General features: G+C 42.8%; 1 protein-coding gene across 3 annotated transcripts; it reads left to right on the top strand.

Annotated features, from left to right (window-relative positions):
- The first annotated feature begins 14,022 nt into the window (after nt 1–14,022).
- Nucleotides 14,023–26,462, top strand: LOC127328851 (probable F-box protein At4g22060). 3 transcript variants are annotated; one of them, XM_051355422.2, is made up of 2 exons: nt 14,023–14,147; nt 14,687–16,063. In XM_051355422.2, exon 2 carries the CDS (start codon nt 14,707–14,709, stop codon nt 16,000–16,002), a length of 1,296 nt encoding a protein of 431 aa, XP_051211382.2. In that variant the 5' UTR covers nt 14,023–14,147; nt 14,687–14,706; the 3' UTR covers nt 16,003–16,063. The 3 variants fall into 3 exon arrangements, 2 of the variants coding, with proteins under 2 accessions (XP_051211382.2, XP_071682267.1); XR_011751826.1 differs by lacking the exon at nt 14,687–16,063 and adding an exon at nt 26,184–26,462 and having other exon boundaries at nt 14,043–14,147; XM_071826166.1 differs by having other exon boundaries at nt 14,043–14,147; nt 14,245–16,063.
- Nucleotides 26,463–26,670: the final 208 nt, after the last annotated feature.

Here is a 26,670-nt window from a genome sequence, read left to right as displayed (position 1 = left end):
TATTTCACAGAATACTTATTCACTGTTATGAATGGCATAGTGAAGTGCTTATTTATATCTCTTTATGATTGCAATGTGTTTTGTATCACAATATATCTGTGTGCTACTCTAGTGATGTTATTAAAGTAGTTTATTCCTCCTGCACGGTGTAATGGTGACAGTGTGTGCACCGTGTTGTACTTGGCGTAGGCTATGATTGTGATTTCTTGTAGATTATGAAGTTAACTATTGCTATGATAGTATTGATGTGATCTATTCCTCCTTTCGTAGTGTGAAGGTGACAGTGTGCATGCTATGTTAGTACTTGGTTTGGTTATGTTGATCTATTATGCACTCTAAGCTTATTTAAATATGAACATTGAATATTGTGGAGCTTGTTAACTCCGGCATTGAGGGTTCGTGTAATCCTACACAGTTAGTGGTGTTCATCATCCAATAAGAGGGTGTAGAGTCTAGCATCTATCTATTTATTCTGTTATGTGATCAATGTTGAGAGTGTCCACTAGTGAAAGTATGATCCCTAGGCCTTGTTCCTAAATACTGCTATCGCTGCTTGTTTATCTTTTTACCGCATTTATACCGCCTGCAATATTACTACCATCAACTGCACGCCAAAAGCACTTTTAAGGCGCCATTGCTCTTTGCTCATACTTATTCATACCACCTGTATTTCACTATCTCTTCGCCAAACTAGTGCACCTATTAGGTGTGTTGGGGACACAAGAGACTTCTTGCTTTGTGGTTGCAGGGTTGCATGAGAGGGATATCTTTGACCTCTTCCTTCCTGAGTTCGATAAACCTTGGGTGATCCACTTAAGGGAAACTTGCTGCTGTTCTACAAACCTCTGCTCTTGGAGGCCCAACACTGTCTACAAGAATAGAAGCACCCGTAGACATCAGTGTCCTCGAACTCATACATACTGACATATGCGGACCTCTTAATGTTAAGTCTATAGATGGTTTTGATTCATTCATCACCTTCACAGATGAATTTTCCCGTTATGGGTACATTTACCCTATACGTGATCGATCGGAAGCTTTGGACAAATTTAAAGTGTTCAAAGCTGAAGTTGAGAACCAACTGAATGCAAAAAATTAATGTTGTACGATCTGATCGCGGGGGAGAGTATTACGGTAGGCATGCTCCTTATGGGCAAATTCTAGGACCTTTTGCTAAGTTCCTAGCTGAGAATGGAATTGTTGCCCATTATTCAATGCCTGGTGAACCTTGTCAACACCCGGATTTTAAATTCCAGATGCCTATTATGCCATAGATAGCAATCCCAGGAAGATTGTTTTTGCAAGACATAATAGTTGATATTACAGAACATTATTCATTACAAACCATAATTGTCTTACAACACGGGATCTCACGATCCAAACTTAAAACAACAGTTGATCTAAAGATCAGATACAAAACACATAGCGGAAGAAACGTAATAGCGGTCCATCTGTTCCATAGGCAACGCTTGACTTTGGGAGGCAGTCCTAGTTATCATAGACATCCTGCTGTCGATCTTCCGGGTACTGGTGCTCCTCTTCATAGTCTGGCCATTTGAATAGCTAGGGACAAAGCCATGGGTACTTTATAAAGTACTCGCAAACTAACAGTAATAGAAGTACTAGTAGCTCTAATAAGGGTTCTAAGCTTCTAGGTTTATTTGCACAAAGCTAGTTTGATTTCATAAACACTTAATAGTCAAAGACTCTTTATTTGTCTAAAATTGCTTGATACGTCTCAAACGTATCTATAATTTATTATGTTCCATGCTACTTTTATGACAATACTCACATGTTTTATACACACTTTATGTCATTATTATGCATTTTCCGGCACTAACCTATTGACGAGATGCCGAAGAGCCAGTTGTTGTTTTCTGCTGTTTTTGGTTTCAGAAATCCTACAAAGGAAATATTCTCGGAATTGGACGAAATCAACGCCTAGGGTCTTATTTTTCCACGAAGCTTCCAGAAGACCGGAGGGGATACGAAGTGGGGCCACGAGGGCCCGTACCCATAGGCCGGCGCGGCCAGAGGGGGCCCGCGCCGCCCTATGGTGTGGGTCCCTCGCGCCACCTCCAACCCTACCCTTCCGCCTACTTAAAGCCTTCGTCGCGAAAGTCCCTGTACCGAGAGCCACGATACGGAAAACCTTACTGTGACGCCGCCCCCGCCAATCCCATCTCGGGGGATTCAGGAGATCTCCTCCGGCACCCTGCCGGAGAGGGGAATCATCTCTCGGAGGACTCTTCATCACCATGATCGCCTCCGGATTGGTGTGTGAGTAGTTCATCCTTGGACTATGGGTCCATAGCAGTAGCTAGATGGTTGTCTTCTCCTCATTGTGCTATCATGTTAGATCTTGTGAGCTGCCTATCATGATCAAGATCGTCTATTTGTAATGCTACATGTTGTGTTTGTTGGGATCCGATGAATATTGAATAGTATGTCAAGTTGATTATCAATCTATCATATATGTGTTGTTTATGTTCTTGCATGCTCTCCGTTGCTAGTAGAGGCTCTGGCCAAGTTGATACTTGTAACTCCAAGAGGGAGTATTTATGCTCGATAGTGGGTTCATGCCTCCATTGAATGCGGGACGGTGATGAAAGTTCTAAGGTTGTGGATGTGCTGTTGCCACTAGGGATAAAACATCGATGCTTTGTCTAAGGATATTTGTGTTGATTACATTACGAACCATACTTAATGCAATTGTCTGTTGTTTGCAACTTAATACTGGAGGAGGTGCGGATGCTAACCCGAAGGTGGACTATTTAGGCATAGATGCATGCTGGATAGCGGTCTATGTACTTTGTCGTAATGCCCTGATTAAATCTCATAGTAATTATCATGATATATTTATGTGAATCTCTATTTGTCAATTGCCCAACTGTAATTTGTTCACCCAACATGCTAGTTATCTTATCGGAGAGACACCACTAGTGAACTGTGGACCCCGGTCCATTCTTTTACATCTGAAATACAATCTACTGCAATACTTGTTCTCTACTGTTCTTCGCAAACAAACATCATCTTCCACACTATACGTTTAATCCTTTGTTTTCAGCAAGCCGGTGAGATTGACAACCTCACTGTTACGTTGGGGCAAAGTACTTTGATTGTGTTGTGCAGGTTCCACGTTGGCGCCGGAATCTCTGGTGTTGCGCCGCACTACACTCCTTCACCAACAACTTTCACGTGCTCCTTGACTCCTACTGGTTCGATAACCTTGGTTTCATACTGAGGGAAAACTTGCTTCTATACGCATCACACCTTCCTCTTGGGGTTCCCAACGGACGTGTGTCAACTGCACGCATCAAGCTCTTTTTCTGGCGCCGTTGCCGGGGAGATCAAGACACGCTGCAAGGGGAGTCTCTCACATCCAATCTCTTTACTTTGTTATTGTCTTGCTTTACTTTACTTTATTTACTGCTTTGTTTGTTCTCTATATCAAAAATACAAAAAAATTAGTTACTAGTTATACTTTATTTACTGTCTTGTTTGCGTTCTCTATATCAAAAACACAAAAAATTAGTTACTTGCATTTACTTTATTTATTTTGCTTTATTTACTACTGTTAAAATGAATACTCCTGAAAACACTAAGTTGTGTGACTTCACTAGCACCAATAATAATGATTTCCTATGCACACCTATTGCTCCACCTGCTACTACAGTAGAATTTTTTGAAATTAAACCTGCTTTACTGAATCTTGTTATGAGAGAGCAATTTTCTGGTGTTAGTTCTGATGATGCTGCTGCCCATCTTAATAATTTTGTTGAACTTTGTGAAATGCAAAAGTATAAGGATGTAGATGGTGATATTATAAAACTGAAATTGTTTCCTTTCTCATTAAGAGGAAGAGCTAAAGATTGGTTGCTATCTTTGCCTAAGAATAGTATTGATTCATGGACTAAATGTAAAGATGCTTTCATTGGTAGATATTATCCTCCTGCTAAAATTATATCTTTGAGAAGTAGCATAATGAATTTTAAGCAATTGGATAATGAACATGTTGCGCAAGCATGGGAAAGAATGAAATCTTTGGTAAAGAATTTCCCAACACATGGAATAACTACTTGGATGATCATCCAAACCTTTTATGCAGGACTGAATTTTTCTTCGCGGAACTTATTGGATTCAGCTGCTGGAGGTACTTTTATGTCCATCACCTTGGGGGCGGCTACAAAGCTTCTTGATGAAATGATGATAAATTACTCTGAATGGCACACGGAAAGGACTCCACAAGGTAAGAAGGTAAATTCTGTTGAAGAAACCTCCTCCTTGAGTGATAAGATTGATGTGATTATGTCTATGCTTGTGAATGGTAGATCTAATGTTGATCATAATAATGTTCCTTTAGCTTCATTGGTTGCTCAAGAAGAGAATGTTGATGTGAATTTCATTAAGAATAATAATTTCAACAACAATGCTTATAGGAATAATTCTGGTAACAACTATAGGTCATATCCTTCTAATAATGGTAATGGTTATGGTAATTCTTATGGTAATTATTACAATAATAATAGAAGTGTACCCTCTGGTCTTGAAGCCATGCTTAAATAATTTATTAGTACACAAACTGCTTTTAACAAATCTGTTGAAGAAAAGCTTGGAAAAATTGATATTCTTGCTTCTAAGGTTGATAGTCTTGCTGCTGATGTTGATCTTTTAAAATTGAAAGTTATGCCTAATGAAACTAAAGATATTAAGTTATTTGCTACAGCAAACGCTATCCAAGTTCGAATTAATGAAAATTTTAGATTGATGGCTGAATTGCATGCTAGGTGGGAAAGAGAAGAAAACGAAAAACTAGCTAAAGAGAATAATGTAGCTAAAGTTTGGACTATTACCACCACTAGTAATGTTGATGCCTCACATGTTGCTAAACCTCCTACTATTAATGGTAAAATAATTGGTGTTGGCAATGTTTCTACTCCTAGTGCAAAGCGTACAAAACTGCCTGAAACTGCTAAAACTGCTGAAACTGTTTGTGATAAAACTGCTGAAATTTTTTAAAATATTGGGGACAATGATCCCATTGCTGTAGATCATAATGATTTAGATTTTGATGATTGTCATATCTCTGAAGTTATAAAGTTCTTACAAAAACTTGCTAGAAGTCCTAATGCTAGTGCTATAAATTTAGCCTTTACAAAATATATTACAAATGCTCTCATTAAAGCTAGAGAAGAGAAATTAAAACTTGAAGCTTCTATTCCTAGGAAGTTGGAAGATGGTTGGGAGCCCATCATTAAGATGAAAGTAAATGATTTTGATTGTAATGCTTTATGTGATCTTGGTGCAAGTATTTCTGTTATGCCTAAGAAACTCTATGATATGCTTGACTTGCCACCATTGAAAAATTGTTATTTGGATGCTAATCTTGCTGATCATTCTATAAAGAAACCTTTGGAGGGGATTGATAATGTTCGCATTACGGTTAACAATAACCTTGTCCCCGTTGATTTTGTTGTCTTGGATATTGAATGCAATGCATCTTGTCCCATAATTTTGGGAAGACCTTTTTTCGAACTGTTGGTGCTATTATCTTTACTATTAAATCTCTATGCGACCGTGGTACGTCGCCTTTGCTCTTCCGCGTAGCGATTGGAAAAAAACGTCAACGTCGTCGTATGTAGCGCCCCCGGTCAACCATGACAGAAGGAGGAAAACCGATCTCTAAGTTTGGCACGTCCCCAAATTAATCTAACTTCGGCTATGTCGGCGGACACGCCCAATCCCTTGCGTCGCCCCCAACCTCGCATCCCCCCTCTGTTTGATTTGAGTAGCGCGAGGATGGGCAGCGGCGCTAGCCCCACGAGCGGTTCTTCTGAGCCTTTTCTCCTCCATGCAGGTTCTGCTGGCGGGGCTGCACGCAGCCTGGAGAGGAGACCGGCGCTGCGGGTATTTCGTCGTCTTCCGCCGGAGCGTCGCGCCGCCGAGGCTGCCAAGCAGCGGACGCAGCAGGGGATCTCAACGAGGCCTGGCACACTCCCGTTGTGAACGCCTTGGTCACCAAGGAAGCGAGCAGCAGAGCTGATAAGGCCAGTCGCACTCGGTGTGGACGCCAACTCGCCGAGGCCTGGTGTGTTCCCGTCTGATCCCTCCCGTTCTCAGGTTTGATTGCCCATTGCCAATACGAATTTAATGGTGTATCAACCCTCCTCAACGATAGCAAATAATTACGATACGTGTCTACGAGATCGACTGCACTTCCGTTCTGCTCTCCTCTATGTCGCTGGCTTCAAAACGTAAGAGATCAGATGGCATCAGTGTGCACCTACCTCGATCTGCAGGAGGACTAGAGTCCGATTTTTGAGAGATAGAGTGTTCATCCCTGATTGCTTCTAACGCTGATGCTTTCTTTCAATAGCAAGAACGACACTGGTGGTCAGCACCATTTTTGTTTTGTGATGACAGTATGCCTTAGTTTCATGGCCTATGGGACTACGTACGTCCATTACTCTGGTGGGCAGTGACCTTGGGCTTAAGGGCGTTTATGGATAAAATTGTGCATTGGGGTATTACATCGAGGCATCATGGCTATGTCTAATTTTTTTTTCTTTCATGCTGTGTCGAATTAACATTCTTTGTGATGGCGCATTATTCGTGAGAATATCAGGTCTACTTTTCTCTTTATTGTACTTGAGCTTTAATTGATTGACTAAAAAGGTTAAGTATGTTCTTGTCATAGAATCAATTTCAGGTCAGGGAATTCAAACTTTTTTATAACTGGCATGTTGTTAGATCTGAGCATTTGTTAACAAGTTTCGAATTTATACATGAGGTTCGTTGCAATATTTCTCATACAATGCAGTGAGCTATAGATTTATTTAAAAGCGCTATATATGGTTTTTTTTTCTTCATAGCTAGCCTTGCACTTTTTATTCCTTCAATTGTCCAGGCGTCAGGCATTTTCAACATTGTTATAATTTTAAATATGCCAATTTACAATATTATGAGACAAATTTCCACATGAAATTAACATGTAGTTATGTGAGCAGGTTTAGAAGAATTCGATGTGCACTAGATGAAGTTCTATTTAGAAAAGTGGTTCTATGGTCAGCCGTAGCAACGCACGGGTATTTTGCTAGTTGATATGAAGGAAGGGAATGTTAAGTATCAATTTCCTCTCAAAAAGGTATGGAACACTTCCCTAGAAAGAGAATGAAGTTGCCTCTTGATTCTATTATTATAACAAATTATGATGTTGATGCTTCATCTCTCGATAATACTTGATTCACACTTTCTGCGCCTAGCTGAAAGGCGTTAAAGAAAAGCGCTTATGGGAGACAACCCATTATTTTACTACAGCACTTTTGTTTTATATTTGAGTCTTGGAAGTTGTTACTACTGTAGCAACCTCTCCTTATCTTTATTTTATTGTATTGTTGTGCCAAGTAAAGTCTTTGATAGTAGGGTTGATACTAGATTTGGATTACTACGCAGAGACAGATTTCTTAATGTCATGAAATTGAGCAGCCCCGTCTGTAGGTAACTCAGAAAATTCTGCCAATTTACGTGCATGATCCTCAGATATGTACGCAACTTTCATTTAATTTGAGATTTTTCATCTGAGCAAGTTAAGTGCCCCAGAAAAATTCGTCTTTACGGACTGTTCTGTTTTGACAGATTCTGCCTTTTATTTCGCATTGCCTGTTTTGCTATGTTTGATGGATTTCTTTGTTCCATTAACTTTCAGTAGCTTTGTGCAATGTCAAGAAGTGTTAAGAATGATTATGTCACCTCTGAATATGTGAATTTTTGATTATGCACTAACCCTCTAATGAGTTTGTTTTGAGTTTGGTGTGGAGGAAGTTTTCAAGGATCAAAAGAGGAGGATGAAACAATTTGATCAAGAAGAGTGAAAATTCTAAGCTTGGGGATGCCCCCGTGGTTCATCCCTGCATATTTCAAGAAGACTCAAGCATCTAAACTTGGGGGCATCCCCTTCTTCATCGACAACTTATCAGGTCACCTCTAGTGAAAGTATATTTTTATTTAGTCACATCTTATGTGCTTTACTTGGAGCGTCTGTTTGCTTTTGTTTTTGTTTTTGTTTGAATAAAATTGGATCCTAGCATTCTTTGTATGGGAGAGAGACACGCTTCGCTGTTGCATATGAACACATGTGTTCTTAGTGCTACTTTTAATGTTCATGGCGAAGGTTGAAACTGCTTCGTTCATTGTTATATGGTTGGAAATGGAAAATGCTTCATGTGGTAAATGGTATATTGTCTTGAATAATTTGATACTTGGCAATTGTTGTGCTCATATAGATCATGTTTAAGCTCTTGCATCATGTTCTTTGCACCTATTAATGAAGAACTACATAGAACTTGTTGAAATTTGGTTTGCATGATTGGTCTCTCTAAGTCTAGATATTTTCTGGTTAAGGTGTTTGAACAACAAGGAAGACAGTGTAGAGTCTTATAATGCTTGCAATATGTTCTTATGTAAGTTTTGCTGTACCGGTTCATACTTGTGTTTGCTTCAAACAACCTTGCTAGCCAAAGCCTTGTATTGAGAGGGATTACTTCTCGTGCATCCAAATCCTTGAGCCAAAAACTATGCCATTTGTGTCCACCATACCTACCTACTACATGGTATTTCTCTGCCATTCCAAAGTACATTACTTGAGTGCTACCTTTAAAATTCTATTCTTTGTCTTTGCAATACATAGCTCATGGGAAAATAGCCTAAAAACTATTGTGGTATTGAATATGTTGCTATGTGTCTTATTTCTTATAAGTTGCTTGTTGAGCGGTAACCATGTTTCTGGGGACGCCATCAACAATTACACCTTTGTTGAATATCATGTGAGTTGCTATGCATGTTCGTCTTGTCTGAAGTAAGGGAGATTTTCATGATCAAATGGTTTGAGTATGCATATTGTTAGAGCAGAACATTGGGCCGCTAACTAAAGCCATGAATCATGGTGGAAGTTTCAGTTTGGACACAAATCCTCAATCTCTTATGAGAATATTATCTGTTGTTGAATGCTTAAGCATTAAAAGAGGAGTCCATTATCTGTTTTCTATGTTGTCCCGGTATGGGTGTCTAAGTTGAGAATAATCAAAAGCGAGAAATCCAATGCGAACTTTCTCCTTAGACCCTTGTACAGGCGACATAGAGGTACCCCTTTGTGACACTTGGTTGAAACATATGTTATGCGATGATAATCCGTGTTAATCCAAGCTAATTAGGACAAGGTGCAGGCACTATTGGTATTCTATGCATGAGACTTGCAACTTATAAGATGTATTATGCATAACACATATGATTTATTACTACCGTTGACAAAATTATTTCTATGTTTTCAAAATAAAAGCTCTAGCACAAAAATAGTAATCCATGCTTCCCTCTACGAAGGGCCATTCTTCTACTTTATGTTGAGCCAGTTTACCTATTCTCTCTATCTTAGAAGTAAACACTTGTATCAACTGTGTTCATTGATTCTTACATGTTTACTTATTGCACTTGTTATATTGCTTTATGTTGACAATTATCTATGAGATATACATGTTGAAGTTGAAAGCAACCGATGAAACTTATATCTTCCTTTGTGTTGCTTCAAAACTCTCTACTTTGAATTTATTGCTTTATGAGTTAACTCTTATGCAAGACTTATTGATGCTTGTCTTGAAAGTACTATTCATGAAAAGTCTTTGCTATATGATTCAGTTGTTTAATCATTGTCTTTACCATTGCTTCGAATCACTTCATTCGCTTCATATGCTTTACAATAGTATTAATCAAGATTATGATAGCATGTCACTTCAGAAATTATCATTGTTATCGTTTACCTACTCGAGGGCGAGTAGGAACTAAGCTTGGGGATGCTTGATACGTCTCAAACGTATCTATAATTTCTTATGTTCCATGCTACTTTTATGACAATACTCACATGTTTTATACACACTTTATGTCATTATTATGCATTTTCCGGCACTAACCTATTGATGAGATGCCGAAGAGCCAGTTGCTATTTTCTGCTGTTTTTGGTTTCAGAAATCCTACAAAGGAAATATTCTCGGAATTGGACGAAATCAACGCCCAGGGTCTTATTTTTCCACGAAGCTTCCAGAAGACCGGAAGGGATACGAAGTGGGGCCACGAGGGCCCGTACCCATAGGCCGGCGCGGCCAGAGGGGGGCCCGCGCCGCCCTATGGTGTGGGTCCCTCGCGCCACCTCCAACCCTACCCTTCCGCCTACTTAAAGCCTTCGTCGCGAAAGTCCCTGTACCGAGAGACACGATACGGAAAACCTTACTGTGATGGCGCCGTCGCCAATCCCATCTCGGGGGATTCAGGAGATCGCCTCCGGCACCCTGCCGGAGAGGGGAATCATCTCTTGGAGGACTCTTCATCACCATGATCGCCTCCGGATTGATGTGTGAGTAGTTCATCCTTGGACTATGGGTCCATAGCAGTAGCTAGATGGTTGTCTTCTCCTCATTGTGCTACCATGTTAGATCTTGTGAGCTGCCTATCATGATCAAGATCGTCTATTTGTAATGCTACATGTTGTGTTTGTTGGGATCCGATGAATATTTAATAGTATGTCAAGTTGATTATCAATCTATCATATATGTGTTGTTTATGTTCTTACATGCTCTATGTTGCTAGTAGAGGCTCTGGCCAAGTTGATACTTGTAACTCCAAGAGGGAGTATTTATGCTCGATAGTGAGTTCATGCCTCCATTGAATCTAGGACAGTGACAGAAAGTTCTAAGGTTGTGGATGTGCTGTTGCCACTAGGGATAAAACATCGATGCTTTGTCTAAGGATATTTGTGTTGATTACATTACGCACCATACTTAATGCAATTGTTTGTTGTTTGCAACTTAATACTGGAGGGGGTGCGGATGCTAACCCGAAGGTGGACTATTTAGGCATAGATGCATGCTGGATAGCGGTCTATGTACTTTGTCGTAATGCCCTGATTAAATCTCATAGTAATTATCATGATATATGTATGTGAATCTCTATTTGTCAATTGCCCAACTGTAATTTGTTCACCCAACATGCTAGTTATCTTATCGGAGAGACACCACTAGTGAACTGTGGACCCCGGTCCATTCTTTTACATCTGAAATACAATCTACTGCAATACTTGTTCTCTACTGTTCTTCGCAAACAAACATCATCTTCCACACTATACGTTTAATCCTTTGTTTTCAGCAAGCCGGTGAGATTGACAACCTCACTGTTACGTTGGGGCAAAGTACTTTGATTGTGTTGTGCAGGTTCTACGTTGGCGCCGGAATCCCTGGTGTTGCGCCGCACTACACTCCTTCACCAACAACCTTCACGTGCTCCTTGACTCCTACTGGTTCAATAACCTTGGTTTCATACTGAGGGAAAACTTGCTTCTATACGCATCACACCTTCCTCTTGAGGTTCCCGACGGACGTGTGTCAACTGCACGCATCATTACTCAAGTGGGAACATCAGTGTCATTCAGCGTTTTGGGGGCCAGCGTGATTTTTGGGCTCGCACCAGTGCTCCCCAAACGGCGCCGGCTAGTTTTCGAGCCCAATACGCCAGTATCTCCGTGCCGGCCCCTTCACGGAGGGCGCAAAACGGGCGCGCCGGCGCCTCGCGGCACGACAGTTTTCGCGGGTGGGGGCGCCTTGTCAGCGAGAGGACGCGACGGTTCGCATCGGCCACGACGCGGGAAGGTTGCTCATCTGCGTTTAATGGTTTCCCGCGCAGAAACCAAGGCGGCCACGAAGGCAGCGACTGGCCACACGGCGTCCAGTCGCCTACGCCGCCGTAAATGCGGTAGTTGTCATCGCTATATAGTACGTACGTCGTCCACCACCGCGGTGCTCTCTCATCTCCACCACGGCCGCCGCTCCATTCTCTTCTCTCCACCTCAAAATGCTGCGCCGTCTGAAGACGACGTACTCCATGCTTGGCCTCAACGGCCGCGCGCTGCCTCCACCACCACCACAGCCGGAGCCGCAGCCCGACACGGAGTACAACTCCGACGACGAGGAGGACCCACGGTTCGCGGCGTGGCATGAGGCCTACGTCGCAGACGCGGAAGCATAGGCGGTGGAGGAGGAGGCGCAGTGGGGCGAGCAGCCGCAGGCCCCCGCCGACCTGGAGCAGACGGCGATCCTCGCGTCGCTGAACACACAACGCTACCATCGGTTGAAGGAGGAGGAGCGGGAGTTCGTCAACGACGCGAACCTCGAGCACGCCCTCGAGATCTCGCGCCAGCGAGCGGCCACAGATGAGGCAGGACGCTTCCTCACGGAGGCGGAGCGACAGAAGCTCTGCGAGCTCAACGCTTATCGCCATTATGAGGCGTTCGCCCACGAGCCGCCATGCTCCACCGATAGATGGACGAGAAGCGGCACAGACGCATGTGGCAAAGGCGAAGAACGACGACAAGGCAAGCCCGTCGCGCGACGGCCATTAGATTATGATGAAGTTTAAGTTTTATTTAAGTTTTAGTTACTTTTGTATAAATTTCGTATGAATTTCGTATAAATTTCGTATAAATTTTGGTTTTAAATGTCATTTTAAATTTATATTTCTATTGAGGCTACACTACGGGGACGCCGGTGTGGGAACAACATTCCCAAATAAAGGACCTGTCGGCGCCTATTTAGGAGCCTTCGGTGGAGATGCTCTTAGTAGCTACCCACACCACATATATGTTTTCCTCTAGTTTTTTACATCTTATACTCCAAATAAAGGATACCGGTGCGCAGTATTAAGCAACATCACCGTACCATTTCAGGTTGTCCCGCACTTGAGCGAAAAAAGAAAACTTGCGGAGTCTGGGCATCCCAGTGAAGCCCGTCTTCACAAGTGGCTGCTCGAGGTTTTATCACTTAGCACCACTAGTTGAGGAAACTTTATCGCAAAACCACAACTCTAGACTTTTTTTTCATAGAACACCAACATTTGGGGTAATTGTATCACAAAACACATAAATCTCTACTGATCCGGCTTGACAAGTATCCGGCCGGGCACAGGAGGTATCCCCTCTCCATCCCCTCCATCTCCTGCCTGGCGCTCCCTCGCCCAGATCTAGCGCAATTCCCCACTTGAGTTGGCCGGTGCCGGCCGATCTAGTCGGGCAGCTTCTCGATGGGTCATGTAGTTGTGCCGTGGTTGGTGGTCCTTCGGTCAACTTCGTCCTCCTTGCCATGAAAGGCTTCTGCTTTGCTTCGTTTCGTCGGTGCGGGGGAGTTCGGTCGGTTGGATTGGCGGTGGCCAGTTGGAGGTGTGCGTCGAGGTGTGGTTGCTGCTTGTCTTGGTCGGTGCTCTGGTGGTGAGAGACTTGGAGAGGTGGGATCTGGTGCACGCGCAGTCTAGGGTGACTCGCTGCCAATAGGACCGGAGCAGGGGCTCCCATGATTCCCCCGCCTCCTCTATGTTCTGTCGGCAGCAGCACCCTGGGCATGGACGTCCTGCCGCGACACACCTGGCCCGATCCCTTCCGCTGAAGCCCATGGGTGCCTCCACTGCCGGGGTCCGCCGGACCAGCACCGCCGTCGGAGCCAGATCGGGGACTGCAGCTCCAGATCTCGCACATGGGTGTGCCACCCGTCGGCCAAACGAGCAGCACTGGAGAGATCCCCGCCGCCGTTATCCTTGGGAACCGTGCAGTCTTTCCCGGCGGCTCTCTCTGGCAGCGGCGAGGTGAGGGGAAGAGGAGGAGGGGGCTCGGACAACAGCAGGTGTGTAGCAAATATTATTGTATAACAAATATTATCATATTGTCACACAAACATGCTCAGGAGAGAGAGAGAGAGTACAGATAATTGGGTGCCACTCTAGATAACTACTGTCAACTATTTACTTGTCAAGCCGGATCAGTAGAGATTTATGTGTTTTGTGATACAATTACCCCAAATATTGGTGTTCCGTGAAAAAAGTTTCTAAAGATGTGGTTTTGCGATAAAATTTTCTCAACTAGTAGTGCTAAGTGATAAAACCTCTGGCTGCTCCTACCTCTCGCCGCCGCCGCAGCTACTCGCCGTTCCACCACTCGCAGCCTCTTGCCCCGGCTCACAACGCGAAGCCTCCAAGTCGGACGTGCCCCTCGCTGCAGAGCAGAATTATCCCCTCATCGGATCCGCCGGCCAAGCTGCTGCTGTTCCTCGTGTCACCTGCCGCCGGTCAGTGCTCTGCCCTTTAGCCTTTTTCCTTTGAGAAAATTCGGAGAACCAAGCAGAGGGAGACTCGGAATTCTTACTGAAATGAAGTTCAATTCAGATTTCTGATCAGATTCGAATCGAATTGCTGTCCGTCACCTAATCAAATTAGGTGTAATAAGGTCTTCGCTCTCCCTATTAGTACCACAGAAACCAGCCCTCCGTGCGATCTATCAAACGCTGCGGCTTTCCAAATTGTCTGCAAAAACGCGTCATCTTCAGAAAGTCGGCCTGTTAAAAGTTTGCCCAGACCATCTCCCGTCTTCCATCCACCCTGCAATTTTGCAAGCGTCCCTGCTGTGCAGAAAGCAATTCATCTTTTGTGATTGCCCCAGTGGAGGCCTCTTGCAAAACCACGGTGAAGCGATTTCTGAACCTGTCTGAACAACCGACCAATCTGTCCGCTCCACTCTTACAAGCTTTACCTAAGCTGATGTGTTTCCACCCTACTTTACATAATAAATTCAGCATTGATCCACCACTGATGGAGGCTACATTGCCAGAGCTGCCACTCGACATACTGATGGATATATTTACGCTGCTGGAGATTCCTGACCTTGTGCGTGCTGGCTCTGTCTGCCCCTCCTGGTGCTCCGCATACACCAGCCTATGCAACCTTGGGCAGTACAAACAGTCCCAAACGCCGTGCCTGCTCTACACCTGTGAAACTGACAGTGAGAGCGATGCGCGCCTCTACAACCTCGTGGAGAAGAGGTCATACAAGTTAACTCTCCCGGAGCCGCCTATCCGCAGTAGATATCTGATTGGGTCCTCAAATGGCTGGCTGGTTACTGCTGATGATAGGTCTGAGATGCACCTTCTCAATCCTATTACCATGGAACAGATTGCTCTTCCATCCGTGATCACCCTCCAGTCGGTAGCACCCATTCTCGATGAAACGGGTGCCGTGTACAAGTATAATTTCTGGACTCGTGCCACACACCCACCTAGGACCTTTGCTCTTGATGAACTACGGAGGTACCTCCACCGCAAGGCATTTGTATTTTATGATACATCTGCAGAACGCTATATCGTGGTGCTCATCCACAACCCACGGGGACAGCTTTCATTTGCTTGGATAGGGGATAACAAGTGGACCTGGCTGCCACCTGACAGATATTTTCATGACTGCGTCTACAAGGATGATCTTTTATATGCCGTGGCTGGACAAGGAGAAATTTTTGCCTTTAATCTCAGAGGCCCTATTGTCACAGAAAAGTTGATTGTGGACGTGGCAAAAGACTATATTTGGGAAAATATTTACATTGTTCAGGCTCCTTGTGGTGATCTGCTGCAAGTTTGGAGATTGGAAGCTGAAAATGGGTATGGTGGAGATGTGGACAACGCGACGTATGAAAACCATACTGGGAAGATCGATATATTTAAAGTTGACACTACAGCTGAAAAGCTCGTGAAAATAAATAGCTTGGTTGATCATGTGTTGGTTCTTGGGCTTAACCAATCACTTTGTCTCAGTACTGAAGAATATCCACAGTTGAAAGCAAATCGTGTCTACTTTACAGATGATCATCAGTTGTATCTTTTTGGTCACAAGAATAACCGTCGTGATATAGGACTCTTTGATTTGAAAAATAACAGTATAGAGGAACTTGTATCCCCTCAGCTTTGGTCCAACTGGCCTCCTCCCATATGGATAACGCCAGCACTTACAGAATTGTGCCCAACAAAAGTTCCACCGTACCCGACACCAGCTTCGACTTCACAATTTTATTACCCAGCGAGCCTGCGAGCCGCTTACATTTTCTTTTGTATTACTATTATATCTGCCTACCTGATCAGTTGGTGCTCTATATTGTAAATCTGTTTTCTTCTGCTTGAATAATATGACACAACGGGGCTGTTCTGCCCTTGGTTTGTAATCTTATAAATTTATAATCTTATAAATTTATAATCTTCTTGGTGCTGTTGTTAACAATAAATCTCTGTATAGTATTTGCTCACAGTAAGTGTATAACTGTAGATTGTTGCCTTGTATTCTCAAGGCATCTAGTAATTTTGTACAAGTAAACCATACATGCGGGTCAAGTTGACATGTCATCGAGAGAGTTAATGGCATATTTTAGTTAAATTTTGCAGTGCCATCTAATAATCTACTCTGTAAAATACCAAATATGAATTCATGAAGAGAAAGATAACGTGACCAGAGAAAATGGAAAAAAAACAAAAGGCATGATTATTGAAAATAGCTAAATATTGCAAACCAGGACCTCGTTTGGTGATGATTAGCTGCACTTATGCTTGGTTATATTGAAATAAATTTAGAACATGTTTATAAATTGAACCGCAGTTTTAATTTCTGGGTACAAGAATTTCTTAGTAGTCTCTATCATTTTTCATGGACCGGATGTTGGCCAACATGTCCTCCCAGGAGGCGCGCATCAAATTTTAGAGCATCGGATTTCATATCACTGCACTTGGATTTATGTTGAGACTTGAGAGCATGTAACACCCCAAAATTTTGAAACAAATAAGAACCGTATTTTCAATTATCCAATTTCTAGGGTTAACAAAAACTTGCCTATTTCAAAACCTTTTCTATTATGTGAATGAATGAAATGTTTGCTTTTGCCATGAATGTGTGTTTGAATGGTTTGAAATGGTTTCCAAGCCACAACCATGCAATTAGGATCAAAGAGAAATAAATTAAAAAGAAAATAAAATAGAAATAGAGGCACATATGAGCCTATGGCCATATTTGTAAATATAGGCCTATGCCATGTTCTACCTTGTTTAGATGGTTTGAAAACCTCAACAAACCCAACCTAGTACCCACCAAGCCAAATCAAAAGTGAAACAAAAAGAAAATGAAAAGACACATAGAGGCATATGTGGGTATATGGCCAATTTGCAAATTTGAGCCTATGCCCTACTCCTTTGTTGGAAATGGTGAAACACAATCCTAAACTCAAAATAGTACATAAGAACACAACACAACACCATTTGGATTAAAGAAAATCAAAACAAAAGGGAAGAAAATGAAAAACCCTAAGTGACATAGGATAATGGTCAAATCTGCCATTTTTACCATGATACCTACTTTGAGCCCCTCTGGTTAACTTTTTCTCCTTTGTTGGAAATGGTGAAACACAATCCTAAACTCAAAATAGTACATAAGAACACAAAACAACACAATTGGGATTAAAGAAAATCAAAACAAAAGGGAAGAAAATGAAAAACCCTAAGTGACATAGGATAATGGTCAAATCTGCCATTTTTACCATGATACCTACTTTGAGCCCCTTTGGTTAACTTTTTCTAAACTAAACTTTCTAATCTTTTTGCCCAGATCTATTGTACTCATAAAAGTGAACAACTTGGTCAAAGTCAACCTTGCTGATTCAAAGTCAAACTCTTAATATAAGCATGCAAAGTGGCAACTTTGAAACAGATTCTAGATTGACCCAAATTTTGGAATTTTCACAAACCAACTCCAAATTGCAAACCAAGACCACCAATGGATGCCAAACATTATTTAGATCACAGACGTAAAGTATTTCGGCCAAATTCAAAGTCAAATGAGACCATTGCATCTCACATATGGTGATCACATAGTTGAATAAAAAGTACAACCATTATTCTACCCACTATTCCCCACCTCACTCCCCTTTTTCTTGTGCTCATCTATAGTGCACCTTGTACTCCAACAACTCCCAATGACATCACATTGCCTAGCCATGCTTACCATGACACAAGCCATGCCAAGGTCATGGCATATGTCACTCATGTTGGCAATGATCTTTTGTGCATGCTCTAGCTCTCTCTAGCCTTGCCAACCATGTCACATACCTTGGTCTCACCTCACCTAAGCTTGCATTGCCCTCATAGACCAAGAAAAATTCATAGAGGATCCATGCCATGGCCATGCCATCCCCTTGGTCACCACCACCATGCTCACCATGTCACTCTCCTCCCATCTCTCTCTCACCTTGTCAAATAGGTTGCCTACATCACCCTGACCCTGCTGGGACAAGCCCTGGCCAAGGAGAGAACACCATTGCCCTGACCAGGACGTGCCCGCGATGCCCAGAACGCGCCAGAGCGCGCATGGACACGCTCTGGACGCGCCAGTACACGGCCTCGCCCGGACGCAGCTGACCTCCCCTCGCTCTCTCCTTTCACCCACTCTCTCGCCACGACACCAGGAAGCTCCCAGACACGCTCCCTCTCTCTCCCGTGCCCTGTAGCCGACGCCATCGTCGACGACCTCCGTGGCGGTACTGCAGAGACCTTGACGTCGCCCGCACGCTCCTGTCCACCCCTGCTGCGCCATGACGCGCACAAGGACCGCCTGATGACGCATCACCATCCCCTGTCCTTGCCTTGCCCCTTCGCAGCCCAGAGAGCCAGCGACATGGACAACCCGAGCATGCCCCGCAGCACCTCCTCAACTCTATAAATAGAGGCTTCCCCCACTCCAATTCTTCACACCACTACACTCCTCTCCTCTCCCTGAGCCTCCTCAAGCAAGCCCTTGTCCCAATTTAGACCACCGTGCCCCAATCGCTCGCCGGAATACCGTGGAGCCGCCGCAGAAGGAGCGGAACATTGGAGCCACCCCAGGAGCCACCGCTTGTACCAGGAGAACCGCCGTCGTCGACAACCTCGCCGTGCATCCTCGCCGACGATCGCCGGACCTCCGGTGAGCCGCCGACCCCCTAGCCTCGCCGCCAGTAGCGCTCGATCTCGTCGGAGACGACGATGATCCTCCGCCGTTAGATCAACTTCTAATCCAACGCTCCACAACATGTGTACCGTTTCGGTGTTGAAATATTCACTGACGACTGGGTCCCACTGTCAGGCGGCCCGCGTGTGCGAGATGCACTGCTGGGCCGGCCCGTTTACCTTTTCCCTCCCTGGCCCATTTGTTTTCCCGCGCGAGCCCACGTGTTTGAATTTTCGTTTAATTCAAATTCAATACTGGTGCCCAATTCAAAATTTAATAGAACCAAAACTACTGAGCCAAATTTGATGAATTTTATATTTCTAGAAAGATTATGAAATTCTCTATCCAACCCCACTGGTCCCAACCCTTGTTTCATTGTAGATCACTTGCAATAAAAATAACAAGGCAGTAGGTTTTCAAACTTCAAACAATTATTAAAAATCAACCATAATGAATTTTGAGGTGATTCAAATTCTCATAATTCACATTTCAAATACTCTAATTGTTTATGCAAAAATATGACATGGTTGTGTCATATGATCATGGGCTAGATTCAAATAATGGCTATGTAGTCATTTCTAGCTCATTTAAATTATTTCCAAATTAGTATATAAATCCTATGAGATGTAGCATCTCATTTAAATCATTGTTCCAAGTAATTCAAGGTGAGGTGATGACATTAGTATTCATGACCCCATATGTTATTACTTGAGAATATTAAATCATTTTCCAAAAGTAGTATTTAAATTACATGAGGTGTAATACCTCATTTAAATCATTTTCCCCAAATGATAAATATGAAGTGGTGACTTTGGTCAACCTAAGTCCATACTTTATTATTTGTGGAGATTAAATCTTAACAAGATTCAATGAGAGGAAATTATTTCTCAAAGGAAATAAATAGAAAACTCTACTAAATATTTCAATGAGAGGAAATTATTTTTCTTAAAAGAAAACCAAGCAAACCACCCTGTTAATAATATTGTGATGCTAAGTTAGTTTGTGTGAACCATTTGTGTGTTAAGTGTAGTGCTTAAGAATTATTTGGTGATTGTATACCTCGTATCCGTGTATAGACGCTAGTATCGAGGACTACCAGGAGGAGGAGGTCTTCTACGAGGAAGAAGAAGAACACTTTGATCAATACACCAATCAAGGCCAGCTATATTATTGCAAGCTATTATCTTGCAAGCTATCCTAATGCAAAGCTCTACTAGAGCCAGGCACCCTTACATATTACTTTGTGTTTAATGATCCCAACCCAAGTTTTTATCTTACAAGTTTTTGACTTTGGTTTATCAAAGTTTATTTTTGATTCATGATTCACTTTGGTCTAGATATGGAGTATTACAAGAGAATCACACTTAGCCTAGAAGAGCTACAAGCTAGTTAGCACCCCTCACGACTAGTTGCTAGTGCTAAAACTAAAATTGACTACTCTAGATGTGAATATGTGAATTCAATGACTTTGAAAACCTTGGAATGATGAGTCATTCTATTAAAAGATTTTGAAAGTGAATGTGACTGGAATGACATGGTGAATTTGATAAAAACTGATGATTTGGTTCGGATGCGATACCGTTCCAGTTTTAAAGTACCCCCACAATACCTGATTATGGGTAGGGCTTAACTGGAAGTTTATGTATTTTAGTATGGGTTTCCTCTAAACAAGCGTCATAGGGGTTATGCCGAGGCTGCCTTCGTGAAATGTGAAATGACGTGAAAATGAGGTGAATGTCCTACCCAAGCCCTGTGCAGTTCCCAGGATGACGGTTTGTTATCACTGGGAGGCCAAGCTCATGGGGAGAGGTGCCTATACTAGGGTATGTAAGTGAAAGGTTATGGTTGATGATCCGCATACTGAGTTATGATTATTCAGGGTTATCCCTGACGGATGTAATCAAAAGTGGTGGCACAAGTGTACAACCTCTGCAGAGTGTAAACCTATTCGAATAGCCGTGTCCGCGGTTATGGACGGTTGGATGGTCATACTGTTCCGTTGTCAGATGTTTATAAAAAGGAATGATGAATTGAAAGGTGAACTTGACTTGATCACAACAGAGTTGTGGGAATGACACTAATGTTCCCACTTGGAATACCACTCCATACTCAGTTAGGAAAACAACCTCAATGGGAAGTTACTGCAGATCTGAGAGGAAAGCTAGGAGCCCCAATTTGTGAAACTATATGGTTTTCGGTAAGGGGAAACACTTGGAAGGAAGGAATAGCCAAAGCCATGCAAGAAACAATTGCCTGTCTGTGTGGACAGAATGTGAACAAGATCAAGAACACTCGCTTCTTTTACTACCCAAGACATGATCCTACGGGAAGACCAATAACCATGCCACCGCACCCGGAGATGAACCACTATGTTGCATACCTGGACTTCATGCTGTACAATACCCGCAAGGAGTTGGACAACGCCTGCACCTTTTGCCAAGCACATTACCCCTGAAGACGAAGAACCTACCATTTCGGATGAAGAGTAGTATCACTAGAGCACTCGCGTATGTGTGAGTTTGTATCTGTCCCCTTGTATCGTAGAACGAATGAATGGTTCTTAAAACCAACGGTGTGTTAGTTTTGTAATGTGTGATGTTTGGTATGAATGAAAAGGTGTTGTTGGTTTTTACCCCCTCAACACTACTTAAGTTTTCAAGATTTGAACTTTTCAAATTCTTATCCAAACAAACCCTAGAAAAATTCCATCTCATCTTGTGACTTGCTATGAGTGTACCAAGAAGATGATGAAGGTAGCCCCCCCCCAATACTGCTCCACCAGCCCAACGCAACGCCGAGTTGCAACGGGAAGGAAGTCTGGCCCAAGTCACCTACACCACCGAAACAGCCGCCTCTACCGCATGACTGCCGCAGAAGCCCAAGAAGCACCAGATACCCTGACGAGTATGTTTTCCGGTTAAAAACCTATTTTTTCAATATCTCTTAGGTGCCTAACTTTTTTTAAATCTCGGGACGAGATTTTGTTTAAGGGGGGAAGGTTTGTAACACCCCAAAATTTTGAAACAAATAAGAACCGTATTTTTAATTATCCAATTTCTAGGGTTAACAAAAACTTGCCTATTTCAAAACCTTTTCTATTATGTGAATGAATGAAATGTTTTCTTTAGCCATGAATGTGTGTTTGAATGGTTTGAAATGGTTTCCAAGCCACATCCATGCAATTAGGATCAAAGAGAAATAAATTAAAAAGAAAATAAAATAGAAATAGAGGCACATATGAGCCTATGGCCATATTTGTAAATATAGGCCTATGCCATGTTCTACCTTGTTTAGATGGTTTGAAAACCTCAACAAACCAAACCTAGTACCCACCAAGCCAAATCAAAAGTGAAACAAAAATAAAATGAAAAGACACATAGAGGCATATGTGGATATATGGCCAAATTGCAAATTTGAGCCTATGCCCTACTCCTTTGTTGGAAATGGTGAAACACAATCCTAAACTCAAAATAGTACATAAGAACACAACACAACACCATTGGGATTAAAGAAAATCAAAACAAAAGAGAAGAAAATGAAAAACCCTAAGTGACATAGGATAATGGTCAAATCTGCCATTTTTACCATGATACCAACTTTGAGCCCCTTTAGTTAACTTTTTGTAAACTAAACTTTCTAATCTTTTTGCCCAGATCTATTGTACTCATAAAAGTGAACAACTTGGTGAAAGTCAACCTTGCTGATTCAAAGTCTAACTCTTAATATAAGCATGCAAAGTGGCAACTTTGAAACAGATTCTAGATTGCCCCAAATTTTGGAATTTTCACAAACCAACTCCAAATTGCAAACCAAGACCACCAATGGATGCCAAACATTATTTAGATCACAGCCATAAAGTATTTTGGCCAAATTCAAAGTCAAATGAGACCATTGCATCTCACATATGGTGATCACATAGTTGAATAAAAAGTACAACCATTATTCTACCCACTATTCCCCACCTCACTCCCCTTTTTCTTGTGCTCATCTATAGTGCACCTTGTACTCCAACAACTCCCAATGACATCACATTGCCTAGCCATGCTCACCATGACACAAGCCATGCCAAGGTCATGGCATATGTCACTCATGTTGGCCATGATCTTTTGTGCATGCTCTAGCTCTCTCTAGCCTTGCCAACCATGTCACATACCTTGGTCTCACCTCACCTAAGCTTGCATTGCCCTCATTGACCAAGAAAAATGCATAGAGGATCCATGCCATGGCCATGTCATCCCCTTGGTCACCACCACCATGCTCACCATGTCACTCTCCTCCCCTCTCTCTCTCACCCTGTCAAATAGGGTTGCCTACATCACCCTGACCCTGCTGGTACAAGCCCTGGCCAAGGAGAGTACACCATTGCCCTATCCAGGACGTGCCCGCGATGCCCAGAACGCGCCAGAGCGCGCATGGACACGCTCTGGACGCGCGAGTACACGGCCTCGCCCGGACGCATCTGACCTCCCCTCGCCCTCTCCTTTCACCCACTCACTCGCCACGAGACCAGGAAGCTCCCAGACACGCTCCCTCTCTCTCCCGTGCCCTGTAGCCGACGCCATTGTCGACGACCTCCGCGGCGGTACTGCAGAGACCTTGACGTCGCCCGCACGCTCCTGTCCACCCCCTGCTGCGCCATGACGCGCACAAGGACCGCCTGATGACGCAACACCATCCCCTGTCCTTGCCTTGCCCCTTCGCAGCCCAGAGAGCCAGCGCCATGGACAACCCGAGCATGCCCCGCAGCACCTCCTCAACTCTATAAATAGAGGCTTCCCCACTCCAATTCTTCACACCACTACACTCCTCTCCTCTCCCTGAGCCTCCTCAAGCAAGCCCTTGTCCCAATTTAGACCACCGTGCCCCAATCGCTCGCCGGAATACCGCGGAGCCGCCGCAGAAGGAGCGAAAGATTGGAGCCGCCCCAGGAGCCGCCGCTTGTACCAGGAGAACCGCCGTCATCGACAACCTCGCCGTGCATCCTCGCCGACGATCGCCAGACCTCCGGTGAGCCACCGACCCCCTAGCCACGCCGCTAGTAGCGCTCGATCTCCTCGGAGATGACGATGATCCTCCGCCATTAGATCAGCTTCTAATCCAACGCTCCACAACACGCGTACTGTTTCGGTGTTGAAATACTCACTGACGCCTGGGTCCCACTACTAGGCCGCCCGCATGTGCGAGACGCACTGCTGGGCCGGCCCGTTTACCTTTTCCCTCTCTGGCCCATTTGGTTTCCCGCGCGAGCCCACGTGTTTGAATTTGGTTTAATTTGTTTAATTCAAATTCAATACTGGTACCCAATTCAAAATTTAATAGAACCAAAACTACTGAGCCAAATTTGGTGAATTTTATATTTCTGGAAAGCTTATGAAATTCTCTATCCAACCCCACTGGTCTCAACCCTTGTTTCATTGTAGATCACTTGAAATAAAAATAACAAGGCAGTAGGTTTTCAAAATTCAAACAATTATTAAAAATCAACCATAATGAATTTTGAGGTGATTCAAATTCTCATAATTCACATTTCAAATACTCTAATTGTTTATGCGAAAATATGACATGGTTGTTTCATATGATCATGGGCTAGATTCAAATAATGGCTATGTAGTCATTTCTAGCTCATTTAAATTATTTCCAAATTAGTATATAAATCCTATGAGATGTAGCATCTCATTTAAATCATTGTTCCAAGTAATTAAAGGTGAGGTGATGACATTAGTATTAATGACCCCATATGTTATTACTTGAGAATATTAAATCATTTTCCAAAAGTAGTATTTAAATTACATGAGGTGTAATACCTCATTTAAATCATTTTCCCCAAATGATAAATATGAAGTGGTGACTTTGGTCAACCTAAGTCCATACTTTATTATTTGTGGGGATTAAATATTAAAAAGATTCAATGAGAGGAAATTATTTCTCAAAGGAAATAAATAGAAAACTCTACTAAATATTTCAATGAGAGGAAATTATTTTTCTTAAAAGAAAACCAAGCAAACCACCCTGTTAATAATATTGTGATGCTAAATTAACTTGTGTGAACCATTTGTGTGTTAAGTGTAGTGCTTAAGAATTATTTGGTGATTGTATACCTCGTATCCGTGTATAGACGCTAGTACCGAGGACTACCAGGAGGAGGAGGTCTTCTACGAGGAAGAAGAAGAACACTTTGATCATTACACCAATCAAGGCAAGCTATATTATTGCAAGCTATACTCTTGCAAGCTATCCTAATGCAAAGCTCTACTAGAGCCAGACACCCTTACATATTACTTTGTGTTTAATGATCCCAACCCAAGTTTTTATCTTACAAGTTTTTGACTTTGATTTATCAAAGTTTATTTTTGATTCATGATTCACTTTGGTCTAGATATGGAGTATTACAAGAGCATCACACTTAGCCTAGAAGAGCTACAAGCTAGTTAGCACCCCTCACGACTAGTTGCTAGTGCTAAAACTAAAATTGACTACTCTAGATGGTAATATGTGAATTCAATGACTTTGAAAACCTTGGAATGATGAGTCATTCTATTGAAAGATTTTGAAGGTGAATGTGACTGGAATGACATGGTGAATTTGATAAAAACTGATGATTGGGTTCGGATGCGATACCATTCCAATTTTAAAGTACCCCCACAATACCTGATTATGGGTAGGGCTTAACTGGAAGTTTATGTATTTTAGTATGGGTTCCCTCTAAACAAGCGTCATAGGGGTTATGCTGAGGCTGCCTCCGTGAAATGTGAAATGACGTGAAAATGAGGTGAATGTCCTACCCAAGCCCTGTGCAGTTCCTAGGATGACGGTTTGTTATCACTGGGAGACCAAGCTCATGGGGAGAGGTGCCTATACTAGGGTATGTAATTAAGTGAAAGGTTATGGTTGATGATCCGCATACTGAGTTATGATTATTCAGGGTTATCCCCGACGGATGTAATCAAAAGTTGTGGCACAAGTGTACAACCTCTGCAGAGTGTAAACCTATTCGAATAGCCGTGTCCGCGGTTATGGACGGTTGGATGGCCATACTGTTCCGTTGTCAGATGTTTTATAAAAAGGAATGATGAATTGAAAGGTGAACTTGACTTGATCATAACAGAGTTGTGGGAATGACACTAATGTTCCAACTTGAGTTAGTTAGGCAAATAAAGAGTTTTTATTGCTAAGTGCTTATGAAATAAAATTGGCTTTATGCAAATGAACCTAGAGCTTAGAACCCCATTACTGTAGTTGATAGTGATTACACTAGTATTAGTTTGCGAGTACTTTAAAGTACTCATGGCTGTGTCCCTGGCTATTCAAATGGCCAGACTATGAAGAGGAGTACCAGTACCAAGAAGATGGACAGCAGGACGTCTACGATAACTGGGACTACCTCCTGATGTCAAAAGTTGCCTGTGGAACATATGGACCGCTACTTCGCTTCCACTATGTGTTTTGTAGTTGATCATTAGATCAACTTTTGTATTAAGTTTGGATCATGTGATCCCTTGTAAGACGATTATGGTTTGTAATGAATGATGTTCTGTGATATCAATCTATTATGCCTCGCAAAAACAATATTCCTGGGATTGCGATGTATGGCATAATAGGCATCTAGACTTAAAAATCCGGATGTTGACAGAACATCAGGTTTTTTTACTGCACACAAAATCCACAAAACCTTCTCTAGCTTGCATATTCTGAAGCAAAGTGATCCAAAACCCTGCATCTGCCTAGGTGCCAGTTTCGGTTGTAGGTTGCGACTAGGATGCACGAGCCTAAGCTCTCTCCAAGGCCTTGAACCGGTTAGCCTCC

The sequence above is a fragment of the Lolium perenne genome, chromosome 2, assembly GCF_019359855.2.
Source record: "Lolium perenne isolate Kyuss_39 chromosome 2, Kyuss_2.0, whole genome shotgun sequence".
In the NCBI taxonomy this organism is placed as follows: Eukaryota; Viridiplantae; Streptophyta; class Magnoliopsida; order Poales; family Poaceae; genus Lolium; species Lolium perenne.
This window is presented reverse-complemented; position numbering and strand designations above follow the sequence as displayed.

Coding starts and splice junctions, on each gene's coding strand:
- LOC127328851 (XM_071826166.1), top strand. CDS start 14,617: ATGTGTTTCCACCCTACTTTACATAATAAATTCAGCATTGATCCACCA.